The sequence below is a fragment of the Somniosus microcephalus genome, chromosome 21, assembly GCF_052327205.1.
Source record: "Somniosus microcephalus isolate GS21.2 chromosome 21, FLI_Smic_1.0, whole genome shotgun sequence".
Taxonomy (NCBI): Eukaryota; Metazoa; Chordata; class Chondrichthyes; order Squaliformes; family Somniosidae; genus Somniosus; species Somniosus microcephalus.
The window spans coordinates 14,995,538-15,007,004 of NC_141007.1; the positions used below are offsets into that span (position 1 = coordinate 14,995,538).

Consider the following 11,467-nt stretch of genomic DNA (forward strand, 5'->3'; position numbering starts at 1 on the left):
TGCCCCTCGTGAAGCTCCTTTAGCACTTTATCCTGGAGTTTGGGTGGAATCACCACTCTGGATCCACACATCAAGGTTCCTCGGCACACTGACAGCTGTTCTCTTCTTTGCGAGAATGCTGGCAACAGTGGTTCGCCATGTGCTGGCCATCCCTTCATTGTTAAATCGTAGACCCGTGAGAGAGTAGGGTTATTTCTGGCCTCCCTTTCAATGGCAGAATTTGTCACCGGTAGACATTCCACTATGGTAGAGTGGAATATCTCTACTGGGTCTACTGTAGGTGCCTCTTCTATTGTTGGCAACGGCAGGCGCGATAAACCGTCAGCATTCCCATGCTGTTTTGACCCTTTGTATTCAATGTTGTATTGGTGTGCCCCTAGAAAAAGGGACCACCTCTGTAGTCTCTGTGCCGTCATAATGGGGACACCTTTCTTAGGGTTGAATATGGAGATGAGGGGTTGATGGTCAGTCAGCAAGGTAAATTTTTGTCCGTGTAGGTAATGGTTGAATTTCTTCACTCCCCATACCAGGCTGAGTGCTTCCCTGTCTATCTGGGAATAGTTACGTTCAGCTGAGTTCAATGAGCGTGACGCAAAAGCTATCGGCCGTTCCGAGCCATCAGGGAATCTATGGGACAATATCGCTCCTATGCCATAAGGGGATGCATCGCACGCCAGTCTGATTGGTAGTGATGGGTTGTAATGAGCCAAAACTTTCTCGGATGTGATTAAGTCTTTACATTTATGGAAGGCACGTTTACAGTCTTCGTTCCATTTCCAAATCACTCCTGTGTGTATGATGCGCTATCAATTACTCATAAAAGACTGAGAGTTAGAAGAGTAACCAAAGGCTTTTATTAACAACAGAATGGAGGTCTGCCTCGCGTGGTCGACCGGTCCATGATACTAAGGGCTGGGGAGCAGTCACCTTTATACTAGGACCTGTGGGAGGAGTCAGCCGAGGCATGTCCAGGCATGTACACAGTGGAATACAAACAGGACAAACAGGAATACAAACAGTGGTTTACCACAGTGTAGAAGATCATTAAGAGGGTGTAGAATAGTTGATAAGTTCGGTAAAAATTTATGATAGTAATTTATTAATCCCAGGAATGACCTCAATTGTGAAACATTTTCAGGTGCTGGGGCTTTTATAACTGCTTCAATTTTTTCAGGTGACTTATGCAACCCTTCCTTATTAATTATGTGGCCACAATATGATATCTGATTTTGGAAAAATTCACACTTGGGGCGATTTGCTCGTAGGCCCCGTTCTTTCAGCCTAGTGAGCACCTGCTCCAAATTGGCAAGGTGCTCGTTGTCGTTTTCTCCTGTTATAAGGATGTCGTCTAGGTAACACTGAGTCCCCGGAATCCCTTGCAGGACTTGCTCCATAGCTCTTTGCCAGATAGCTGGAGCTGATGCTACTCCAAAAACCAGTCGATTGTACTGGTACAGGCCTTTGTGTGTGTTTATTGTGAGATACTTTTTAGAGGTCTCCTCAACCTCCATCTGTAGATATGCCTGTGCCAAGTCAATTTTTGTGAAACGTTTTCCTCCGGATAGTGAGGCGAAAATATCTTCTATCCTCGGAAGAGGATACTGTACCGTGTGAAGGACCGGGTTTACAGTCACCTTAAAGTCCCCACAGATGCGAATTTTTCTCTGTTCCTCAGAGTTATTTTTCAATGCTTTTTTCATGACTGGAACGATGGGTGTTGCCCATTCGCTCCAATCTATTTTGGATAATACGCCTGCCTTTTCCAAATTCTCCAGCTCTGCCTCGACTGCCGGACGTATTGCGTATGGCACCGGTCTTGCCTTAAAATTTTTTTGAATTGCTGCATCTTCCACTTTTATTGAGGCGGTGATGCCTTTCAAGGTTCCTAGTTTCTCTTGAAACACTTCTTTGGCGTTGGCCAAGATGTCTTTCAATCGTTCAGGTATGATGTCATCCTTGTTTTTTTCCTTACTGGTCACCGTCAGTGCCAGTCTAAACGTATCTTCCTTATCCATTCACGTCCCAACAACGGTGGACCACCATCTTGTAGAATGTATAAATACAACTTTTGTATTTCTTTGCCGTTGTATACCACAGGCACCTTTATTTTTCCTTTGGGGTATACTTTCTGCCCCGTATATGTTTTTAAGATAATGGATGTGTCTTTTAGAGGTATATGCGAAAATAGCCTCTCGTAATCTCGTCGATTTATTACGGTTAGAGCTGATCCTGTATCTAGCTCCATTTTAACTGGGGACCCTGCTATTATGAGGGTAACCCAAATGGTCTGGTAATCTTCATTGGCAATTACATTATGTAATTTGAGAGAGCTTAGTCTCTTGTTCCCGGAGTCGCTATCGCTCTTCTGGTCTTTGGAGCTACTGTCCGTCATCATTTGTACCTTTCTGTGCTTTTCCTTATTGATTCTTTTCCCGTTAGTGGATTTTTTATTTTCAGATCGGCATACACGTGGAATGTGTCCCATCTTTCCGCATCGCCTGCATGCTTTTTCTTTGAACCAGCAATCCCTCTGGTCATGGTTGGATCTGCCGCAGCGATAACATCTCTTGAAACCCCGTGTCATTTCATGGGTGCCGAAGTCCTGTGGCCTTTGCTTTATCTTTGCCGCTCCTATTGCACTGAAAGCCTTGTCCAGTGTTAAATCTTTTCCAGAAGATATCTTTTTTTGTGTTTCTACACTTAGGGGATCGCAGATGAATTTGTCTTGCAGAGAATCTGACAGTCCTGCCTCGAATTGGCAGTGTAGGGTATCAACAATCTCCTCAAAATTCTTGTCCATCGGTTCGGCTGGAGTGATTAAGTTGCGTAACAGCTTGTATGTTTCTGCGCCCATTAGATCCAGAAGCACTGAAGCTTTTTCTTCATCTTTTATTCCATTTGCGGTGCAAAACACCTCCACTCTTTCTACATATGTGGTCCAATTCTCTATCTTGTTATCAAAAACATCAATATTGCCAAAGTTAGGCTCTGTTTCGTTATCAAAAGCATCAATATTGCCAGACTTAGGCATTTCAAAAAAAAGATATGGTGCTTCCCGCGCTTTTTTTTTTTCTCTCTGTAGCAACGATATGGCGCTTCCTGCGCTTTCCCGCCGCTGCTACCGATAACAACGCTGTTTTACTGTGGTTTCCGTTTATTCACTGTTGGAGACTCGTTCCCGACGGAGGTCTAAACGCTGACCTGCTTGCCACGCCGGCCGTCTCCCGAGTGCACCCTCCCAGTCCGTTATTGCTTGCCTCCGATTTCGCTGCCTGTCTCAGCTGTAGAGCCCAACGCTGGAGCCCCAGCCTGACGCCCAGGAAGGATTAGCGCAGTACCTGCCACCAGCTTGGCCAGCTGGTGAAACCACAGTTTCTATAACTTCCTTGAGTCTTCTGGACGCTGGAGGAATCGATGTCCTTGAGGTGCTGCCGAATTGCAGGTAAGTCCGTTTCCACTTCGTCGCCACTGTAGTGTCCGTGTGTAGATAAAGACACTGAAGACAGGAGTTGGTTCATAGGTATTTACTAAGCAAGTCTGGGGGGGGGTTCTAAAGGATATACACAATACACAGGCTTATATAGCCCAAGTGGCAATTACCGGCATTACGCACACCTGGGGCTCTTAAAGGCACATACACCACAATTGCTCTTAAAGGCACATACACCACAGTTATCATGGGTGACTTTAATCTACATATAGGTTGGGCTAACCAAATTAGTAACAATACTGTGGAGGAATCCTGGAGTGTTTACGGGATGGTTTCCTGGACCAATATGTCAAGGAACCAACTAGAGATCAGGCCATCTTAGACTGGGTATTTTGTAATGAGAAAGGATTCATTAGCAATCTTGTTGTGCGAGGCCCCTTGGGGTGGAGCGATCATAATATGATAGAATTCTTCATTAAGATGGAGAGTGAAGTATTTGACTCAGAGACTAGGGTCCTGAATTTAAATAAAGGAAACGACGATGGTATGAGGCGCGAGTTGGGTAAGATGGATTGGGGAATGTTACTTAAAGGATTGACGGTGGATAGGTAATGGCAAACATTTAAAGATCACATGAACTACAGAATTTGTTCATTCCTGCTTGGCATAAAAATAAAACAAAAAAGGTGACTCAAATGTGGCTAACAAGGGAAATTAGGGATAGCATAAGATCCAAGGAGAGGACATATAAATTGGCCAGAAAAAGCAGCAGACCTGAGGATTGGGAGCAGTTTAGGATTCAGCAAAGGAGGACAAAGGGATTAATTAAGAGGGGTAAATAGAGTATGAGAGTAGGCTTGCAGGGAACATATAAACTGACTGTAAAAGCTTCTATAGATATGTGAAGAGAAAAAGATTGGTGAAGTCAAGCGTAGGTCCCTTGCAGTCAGAATCAGGGGAATTTATAATGGGGAACAAAGAAATGGCAGACCAATTAAATACATACTTTGGTTCTGTCTTCACAAAGGAGGACACAAATAACCTCCCAGAGATGTCGGGGAACATAGGGTCTAATGAGAGGGAGGAATTGAATGAAATCAGTATTTCTAGGAAAATGGTGTTAGGGAAATTGACGGGATTGAAGGCCGATAAATCCCCAGGGCCTGATAATCTACATCCTAGGGCACTTAAGGAAGTGGCCCTAGAAATAGTAGATGCATTGCTGGTCATCTTCCAAAATTCTATAGACTCTGGAACAGTTCCCATGGATTGGAGGGTAGCTAATGTTACCCCACTATTCAAAAAAGGTGGTAGAGAGAAAACAGGGAATTATGGACCTGTAAGCCTGACATCGGTAGTGGGGAAAATGCTAGAGTCCATTATAAAAGATTTAATAGCAGAGCACTTGGAAAGCAGTGACAGGATCGGACAAAGTCAACATGGATTTACAAAAGGTAAATCGTGCTTGACTAATCTACTGGAATTTTTTGAGGATGTAACTGGTAGAATAGATAAGGGAGAACCAGTGGATGTGGGGTATTTGGACTTTCAGAAGGCTTTCGATAAGGTCCCACATAAGAGATTAGCGTGTAAAGTTAAAGCACAAGGGATTGGGGGCAAGGTACTGACTTGGATAGAGAACTGGTTGGCAGACAGGAAGCAAAGAGTTGGAATAAACGGGTCTTTTTCTGAGTGGCAGGCAGTGACTAGTGGGGTACCGCAGGGATCGGTGCTAGGACCCCAGCTATTCACAATATATATTAATGATCTAGACGAGGGAACTAGATGTAATATGTCCAAGTTTGCAGATGACACAAAGCTGGGTGGGCATGTGTGCTGTGAGGAGGATGCCGAGAAACTCCAGTATGATTTGGACAGGTTGGGTGATTGGGCAGATGCATGGCAGATGCAGTATAATGTGGATAAATGCGAGGTTATCCACTTTGGTGGCAAAAACAGGAACGCAGATTATTATCTGAACGGCAATAGATTGGGAGAAGGGGAAGTGCAACGAGACCTGGATGTCCTTGTGCACCAGTCGCTGATGGTAAGCATGCAGGTGCAGCAGGCGGTTAAGAAGGCAAATGGTATGTTGGCCTTCCTAGCGAGAGGATTTGAGTACAGGAACCAGGATGTCTTGCTGTAGTTGTACAGGGCCTTGGTGAGACCTCACCTTGAGTATTTGTGTGCAGTTTTGGTCGCCTTATCTGAGGAAGGATGTTCTTGCCATGGAAGGAGTGCAGCGAAGATTCACCAGACTGATACCTGGGATGGCAGGAATGACGTATGAGGAGAGATTGGGTCGATTGGGCTTATACTCACTGGAGTTTAGAAGAATGAAGGGGATCTCATTGAATCTTATAAAATTCTAACAGGACTAGACAGACTAGATGCAGGAAGGATGTTCCCGATGGCGGGGGAGTCCAGAACCAGGGGTCACAGTCTAAAGATAAGTGGTAAGCCATTTAGGACAGAGATGAGGAGGAATTTCTTCACCCAGAGAATGGTGAACCTGTTGAATTCTCTACCACAGAAGGCAGTTGAGGCCAATTCATTAAATATATTCAAGAAGGAGTTAGATATATTTCTTAAGGCTAAAGGGATCAAGGGATATGGGGAGAAGGCATGGACAGGGTACTGAGTTTGGATGATCAGCCATGATCTCATTGAATGGCGGAGCAGGCTCGAGGGGCCGAATGGCCTACTCCTGCTCCTATCTTCTATGTTTCTATGTATTTGTATTTGCAGAGAGCCCTTGGAGTGTCTTAGTATTTACAGGGCGGTGGGTCACTATCCTTCTGTCTTGCAGGTACCTGGCGATTCGCTACCCTCTGAGATCCCGGGAGCTACGGACTCCCCGAAATGCCCTGACGGCCATCTGCATCATCTGGGGAATCTCACTTGCCTTTGCCAGTCCTTACCTCAGCTACTACCAGGTGATCCACTACAGAGACATGACCCTCTGCTTCCCAGTCTGGGACGATTACAGACGCAAGATTATGGACATTTCCACTTTCATCTTTGGGTACATCATCCCGGTGTTGATCCTGAGCCTGGCCTATACCAGGACCATCAGGTACCTCTGGACTGCCGTGGATCCCATCGAAGACATGTCTGAATCCAAGAAAGCCAAGCGCAAGGTCACTAAGATGATCATCATTGTGGCTGTCCTGTTTTGCCTCTGCTGGCTGCCCCATCACCTGGTTATCTTGTGTTTCTGGTTTGGCCACTTCCCACTCAACCAGGCCACCTACGTCTTCAGGCTCCTGTCGCACTGCATGTCCTACGCCAACTCCTGCCTCAACCCCATTGTCTACGCCTTGGTCTCCAAGCACTTCCGCAAGGGCTTCAAGAAAGTGTTCAATTGCCTGCTGAGGAAGAAAGTCATCAATAAAGTGCACGTGGTGCAAGTGGCCCACACCGAGGTTGGCTCCACCGAGGCGTCGCACATCAGTGAACACAACAACCCAACAACCAGTCGGCAGTGGAGCCAGCCGGGCCCTGCAGGACACAAGGTGACCCCACCAAGAACCTTGATGGCCTTCAATGTGACCTAAGCCCCTAGACATGAGCCGGGGGCTGAGGTAGAGAGACCTGATTACATAGACTGCCTTGCGTTCCAACGCCTCTCACACAGGGAGCAAGCAAAAACAAAAAAAGAAAATGAATTTGTAACGCAAGAGTCAAGATGCAAGAAGAGTCTATGCACTATTACACAGAGAGAGATGGTTGTCGCATCAACAGTGAAAACACCCTGACCTTCCAGAGTCTATCCAGATACGGATCCTGTCAACTGATGCTCATGAGTGAGATACAGTATTAAAAAAAAACTTGTTGGTTCCTGTTCTGAATGTTAAATGTGTGTGAATCTTCAGAAATAGCATGGATTATTTTACTGTTATATATACAACACTGGAACAATGGGACACATTGCTGTGGCACAGAGCAGCAATTACTGGCACTGCGATAGTTGTGAAATGCTATTGTTGGATTGATGGATTTTGTCTCTACCAAATAGCAGCCAATGGCACCAAAGTGTTCACAACACATTTAAGCTTAGAGGGTTAAATTATGAGGACAGGTTGCATAAACTTGGTTTGTATTCTTTTGAGTTTACAAGTTTGAGAGGTGAACTGATCGAGGTGTTTAAAATGTCCGATCTCCCCTCATGTCCTCTCCAAGCTCATCTTGTCAATAAGACCCACCTCCTGCTCCCTCGACCTTATCCCCACTAAACTGCTGACAACCCAACTTCCTTCCTGACCCCCATCTTAGCTGATATTGTTAACGGTTCTCTCTCCTCACGTACTGTCCCTCTCCCCTTCAAATCTGCTGTCATGCGGGGCAGCACGGTGGCATAGTGGTTAGCACTGTTGCCTCACAGCGCCAGGGACCCGGGTTCGAATCTGGCCTCGGGTGACTGTCTATGTGGAGTTTGCACATTCTCCCCGTGTTCGCGTGGGTTTCCTCCGGGTGCTCCGGTTTCCTCCCACAGTCCAAAGATGTGCGGGTTAGGTTGATTGGCTATGATAAATTGACCCTTAGTGTTAGGGGGATTAAATACGTGGGGTTACAGGGATAGGGTGGGATATGTGTTGGTGCAGGGGTTACGGGGATCGGGTGGGATATGTGTCGGTGCAGGCTCGATGGGCCGAAATGGCCTCTATCTGCACTGTGGGGTTTCTGTGATTCTGTGATACCCCTCTCCTCAAAAAACCCACCCTTGACCCCCTCTGTCCTTGCAAACTACCGCCCCATCTCCAACCTCCCTTTCCTCTCCAATGTTCTTGAATGTGTTGTTGTCTCCCAAATCTGTACTCATTCCTGGAACTCCATGTTTGAATCCCTCCAATCAGGTTTCTGTCCCTGCCACAGTACCAAAATGGCTCTCATCAAAGTCACAAATGACAACCTATGTGACTGTGACAAAGGTAAACTATCCCTCCTCGTCCTCTTGACCTGTCTGCAGCCTTTGACATGGTTGACCACTCCATCCTCCTCCAACGCCTCTCCACCATCGTCCAGCTGGGTGGGACTGCACTCGCCTGGTTCCATTCTTAACTATCTAATCGAAGCAGGAGAATCACCTGCAACGGCTTCTCTTCCCACTCCCACATCATTACCTCTGGTGTCCCCCAATGATCTATCCTTGGCCCCCTCTTATTTCTCATCTACATGTTGGCCCTTGACGACATCATCCAAAAGTGCAGCGTCAGGTTCCACATGTACGCGGACGACACCCAGCTCTACCTCACTACCTCTTCTCTCGACCCCTCCACGGTCTCTAAGTTGTCTAACTGCTTGTCCAACACCCAGTTCTGGATGAGCAGAAATTTCCTCCAACTAAATATTGGGAAGACCGAAGCCATTGTCTTTGGTCCCCACCACAAACCACATTCTCTAGCCATTATCTTGATCCCTCTCCCTAACATCTGTTTGAGGCTGAACCAGACTGTTCGCAACCTTGGTGTCATATTTGTCCCTGAAATGAGCTTCTGACCACATACCCGCAGCATAACAAAGACCGCCTATTTCCACCTCCGTAACATCGCCCGTCACCGCCCCTGCCTCAGCTCATCCGCTGCTGAAACCTTCATCCATGCCTTTGTTACCTCTAGACTTGACTATTCCAACACACTCCTGGTCGGCCTCCCACATTCTACCCTACATAAACTTGAGGTCATCCAAAACTCTGCTTCCTATATCCTATCTCGCACCAAGTCCCGTTCACCCATCACCCCTGTGTTCTCTGACCTACATTGGCTCCCGGTTAAGCAACGCTTCGAGTTTAAAATGCTCATCCTTGTTTTCAAATCTCTCCATGGCCTCGCCCCACCCTATCTCTGTAATCTCCTTCAGCCCCACAACTGCCTGCGATATCTGCATTCTTCCAATTCTGGCCTCTTGCGTACCCCCGATTTTAATTGCTCCACCATTGGCGGCCGTGCCTTCAGCTGCTAAGGCCCTAAGCTCTGGAATTCCCTCCCTAAACCTCTCTGCCTCTCTTTCCTCCTTTAAGACACTCTTTAAAACCTACCTCTTTGAACAAGCTTTTGGTCACCTGCCCGAATATCTCCTTATGTGGCTCGGTGCCAAATGATGTCTGATAATCAGTCCTGTGAAGCGCCTTGGGACGTTTTACTATGTTAAAGGTGCTATATAAATGCAGGTTGTTATTGTTGTTGTTGCTGTTAGACGGTTTTGATAGGGTAAATAGAAAAAAAAACTATTTCCTCTGGTGGGGGAACCAAGAATGAAGGGACATCATCTTAAAGTTAGAGCCAGGCCATTTAGGAGTGAAATCAGGAAGCGCTTTTTCACACACAGTGCAGTGGAAATCTGGAATTCTCTCCCCCAAAAGGCTAGAGATTCTGGGGGAGCTTTCCAGATTGAGACTGATAGATTATTGTTGGGTAAGGGTAGCAAAGGATTTGGAGCAATGGTGGGTGACGTAATAAAACTCACTACGCACTTGGTTTGAGCATAAAGCAAGGCTTTGATCAACTTGTTTCAGAACATGGAGGTCTAGTTGTACTTCACTAGTACCTTGTCTTACAAAATGTCCCAGGCAAGCTGGGGCCGACGCCCGAGTATTTATACTCCTTGGACGACGCCACCAGCTGGCAGTCCAGCATTATTTCACGAGTAGTTTCTTGATGAATGATGAGATTTATAACAGTGGGTAAATGGAGTTGAGGTACAGGTCAGCCATGATCTCACTGAATGGTGGAGCAGGCTCAAGGGGCTCAATGACCTCCTCCTGTTCCGATGTTCCTAAGATCACCCGCTGGCTTAACCTAGCTTTGTTTACATTACTTGAAAGCACCTGCCTTGCAAGTAGTTCGTAACTCACCCCCACACACCATTGGCTGGTAAGGACTAAGCAAGAACTTGCATTTATATAGGTCCTTCCCACATCTCTCAGAAACATCCCAAAGTGCTTCACGTACAATGAGTTCCATTGAAGTGTAGTGCCAGATGTTATGTGTGTAAATGTGGTGGCCATTTTGTGTATAGTTCCACTAATAGCAATGAGATGGACGACAAGTTATCTTTGTTCTTGGTGGTATTGGAAAAGGGAGGAATGCTAAATCAGGATAATGGAAAAGCTCCCTGCTCTTGTTCGAATAACTCCATGTGAATAGGTAGACGTCTCCTCAGGAGGATGAGAATACAACATTCCCTCGGTACTGTAATGAAATGTCAATCTAGATTATGTGCTCACATGCTGGGCTGGAGCTTGAACCCCTGACCTCCTGACTCAGATCCAAGAGTGCAACTGAGCCAAGTTGACATGTGACTAGTCAAGGACCTGGACATACCTTGCTAAATGAAAGCCATGCAGATATGCTGTCCACACTTGCTTAGGTGGTAAATGAACTTCCCAGTGTGGAAATGAACCGTACAGATCAGCACGGTGGCATAGTGGTTAGCACTGTTGCCTCACAGCGCCAGAGATCCGGGTTCGAAGCCGGCCTCGGGTGACTGTCTGTGTGGAGTTTGCACATTCTCCCCGTGTTTGCGTGGGTTTCCTCCGGGTGCTCCGGTTTCCTCCCACAGTCCAAAGATGTGCGGGTTAGGTTGATTGGCTATGATAAATTGACCCTTAGTGTTAGGGGGATTAAATACGTGGGGTTACGGGGATAGGGTGGGATATGTGTTGGTGTAGGGGTTACGGGGATCGGGTGGGATATGTGTCGGTGCAGGCTCGATGGGCCGAAATGGCCTCTATCTGCACTGTGGGGTTTCTGTGATTCTGTGAAAGTCCCAAGTCCAATCCTTGTTCAGTGCTGAGTTAGCAGGGTGGAGTCAGGGTACTACAGCTGGTCCAGGTGCCCAAGGGAAGGAATCAGTGGGGGTTCCTACTCCTGACAAGTATTCAGTGACTTCCCACTGGAAAGCCTAGATATCAGTGGAGAGCAGGATTTGGGTCTTCTGTGATGGCCCCATGGTCTAATAGCCTGATATTTATCATCATGGCTCACACAAGAAGAATGAGCAAGGGTCAGTGACCGAAGGAGAAAATTGGGAGGAGCC

At 46.6% G+C, this 11,467-nt stretch overlaps 1 protein-coding gene across 1 annotated transcript in view; it reads left to right on the top strand.

Annotated features, from left to right (window-relative positions):
* The window catches only part of LOC147102611 (galanin receptor 2a-like), a 581,869-nt gene extending 570,774 nt beyond the window's left edge, over positions 1-11,095 (top strand). The window contains exon 2 of the mRNA XM_085963262.1: positions 6,240-11,095. Coding sequence (XP_085819388.1) covers positions 6,240-6,987 — 748 coding nt within the window. The 3' untranslated portion in view covers positions 6,988-11,095. The remainder of the gene's footprint in view (positions 1-6,239) is intronic.
* Positions 11,096-11,467: the final 372 nt, after the last annotated feature.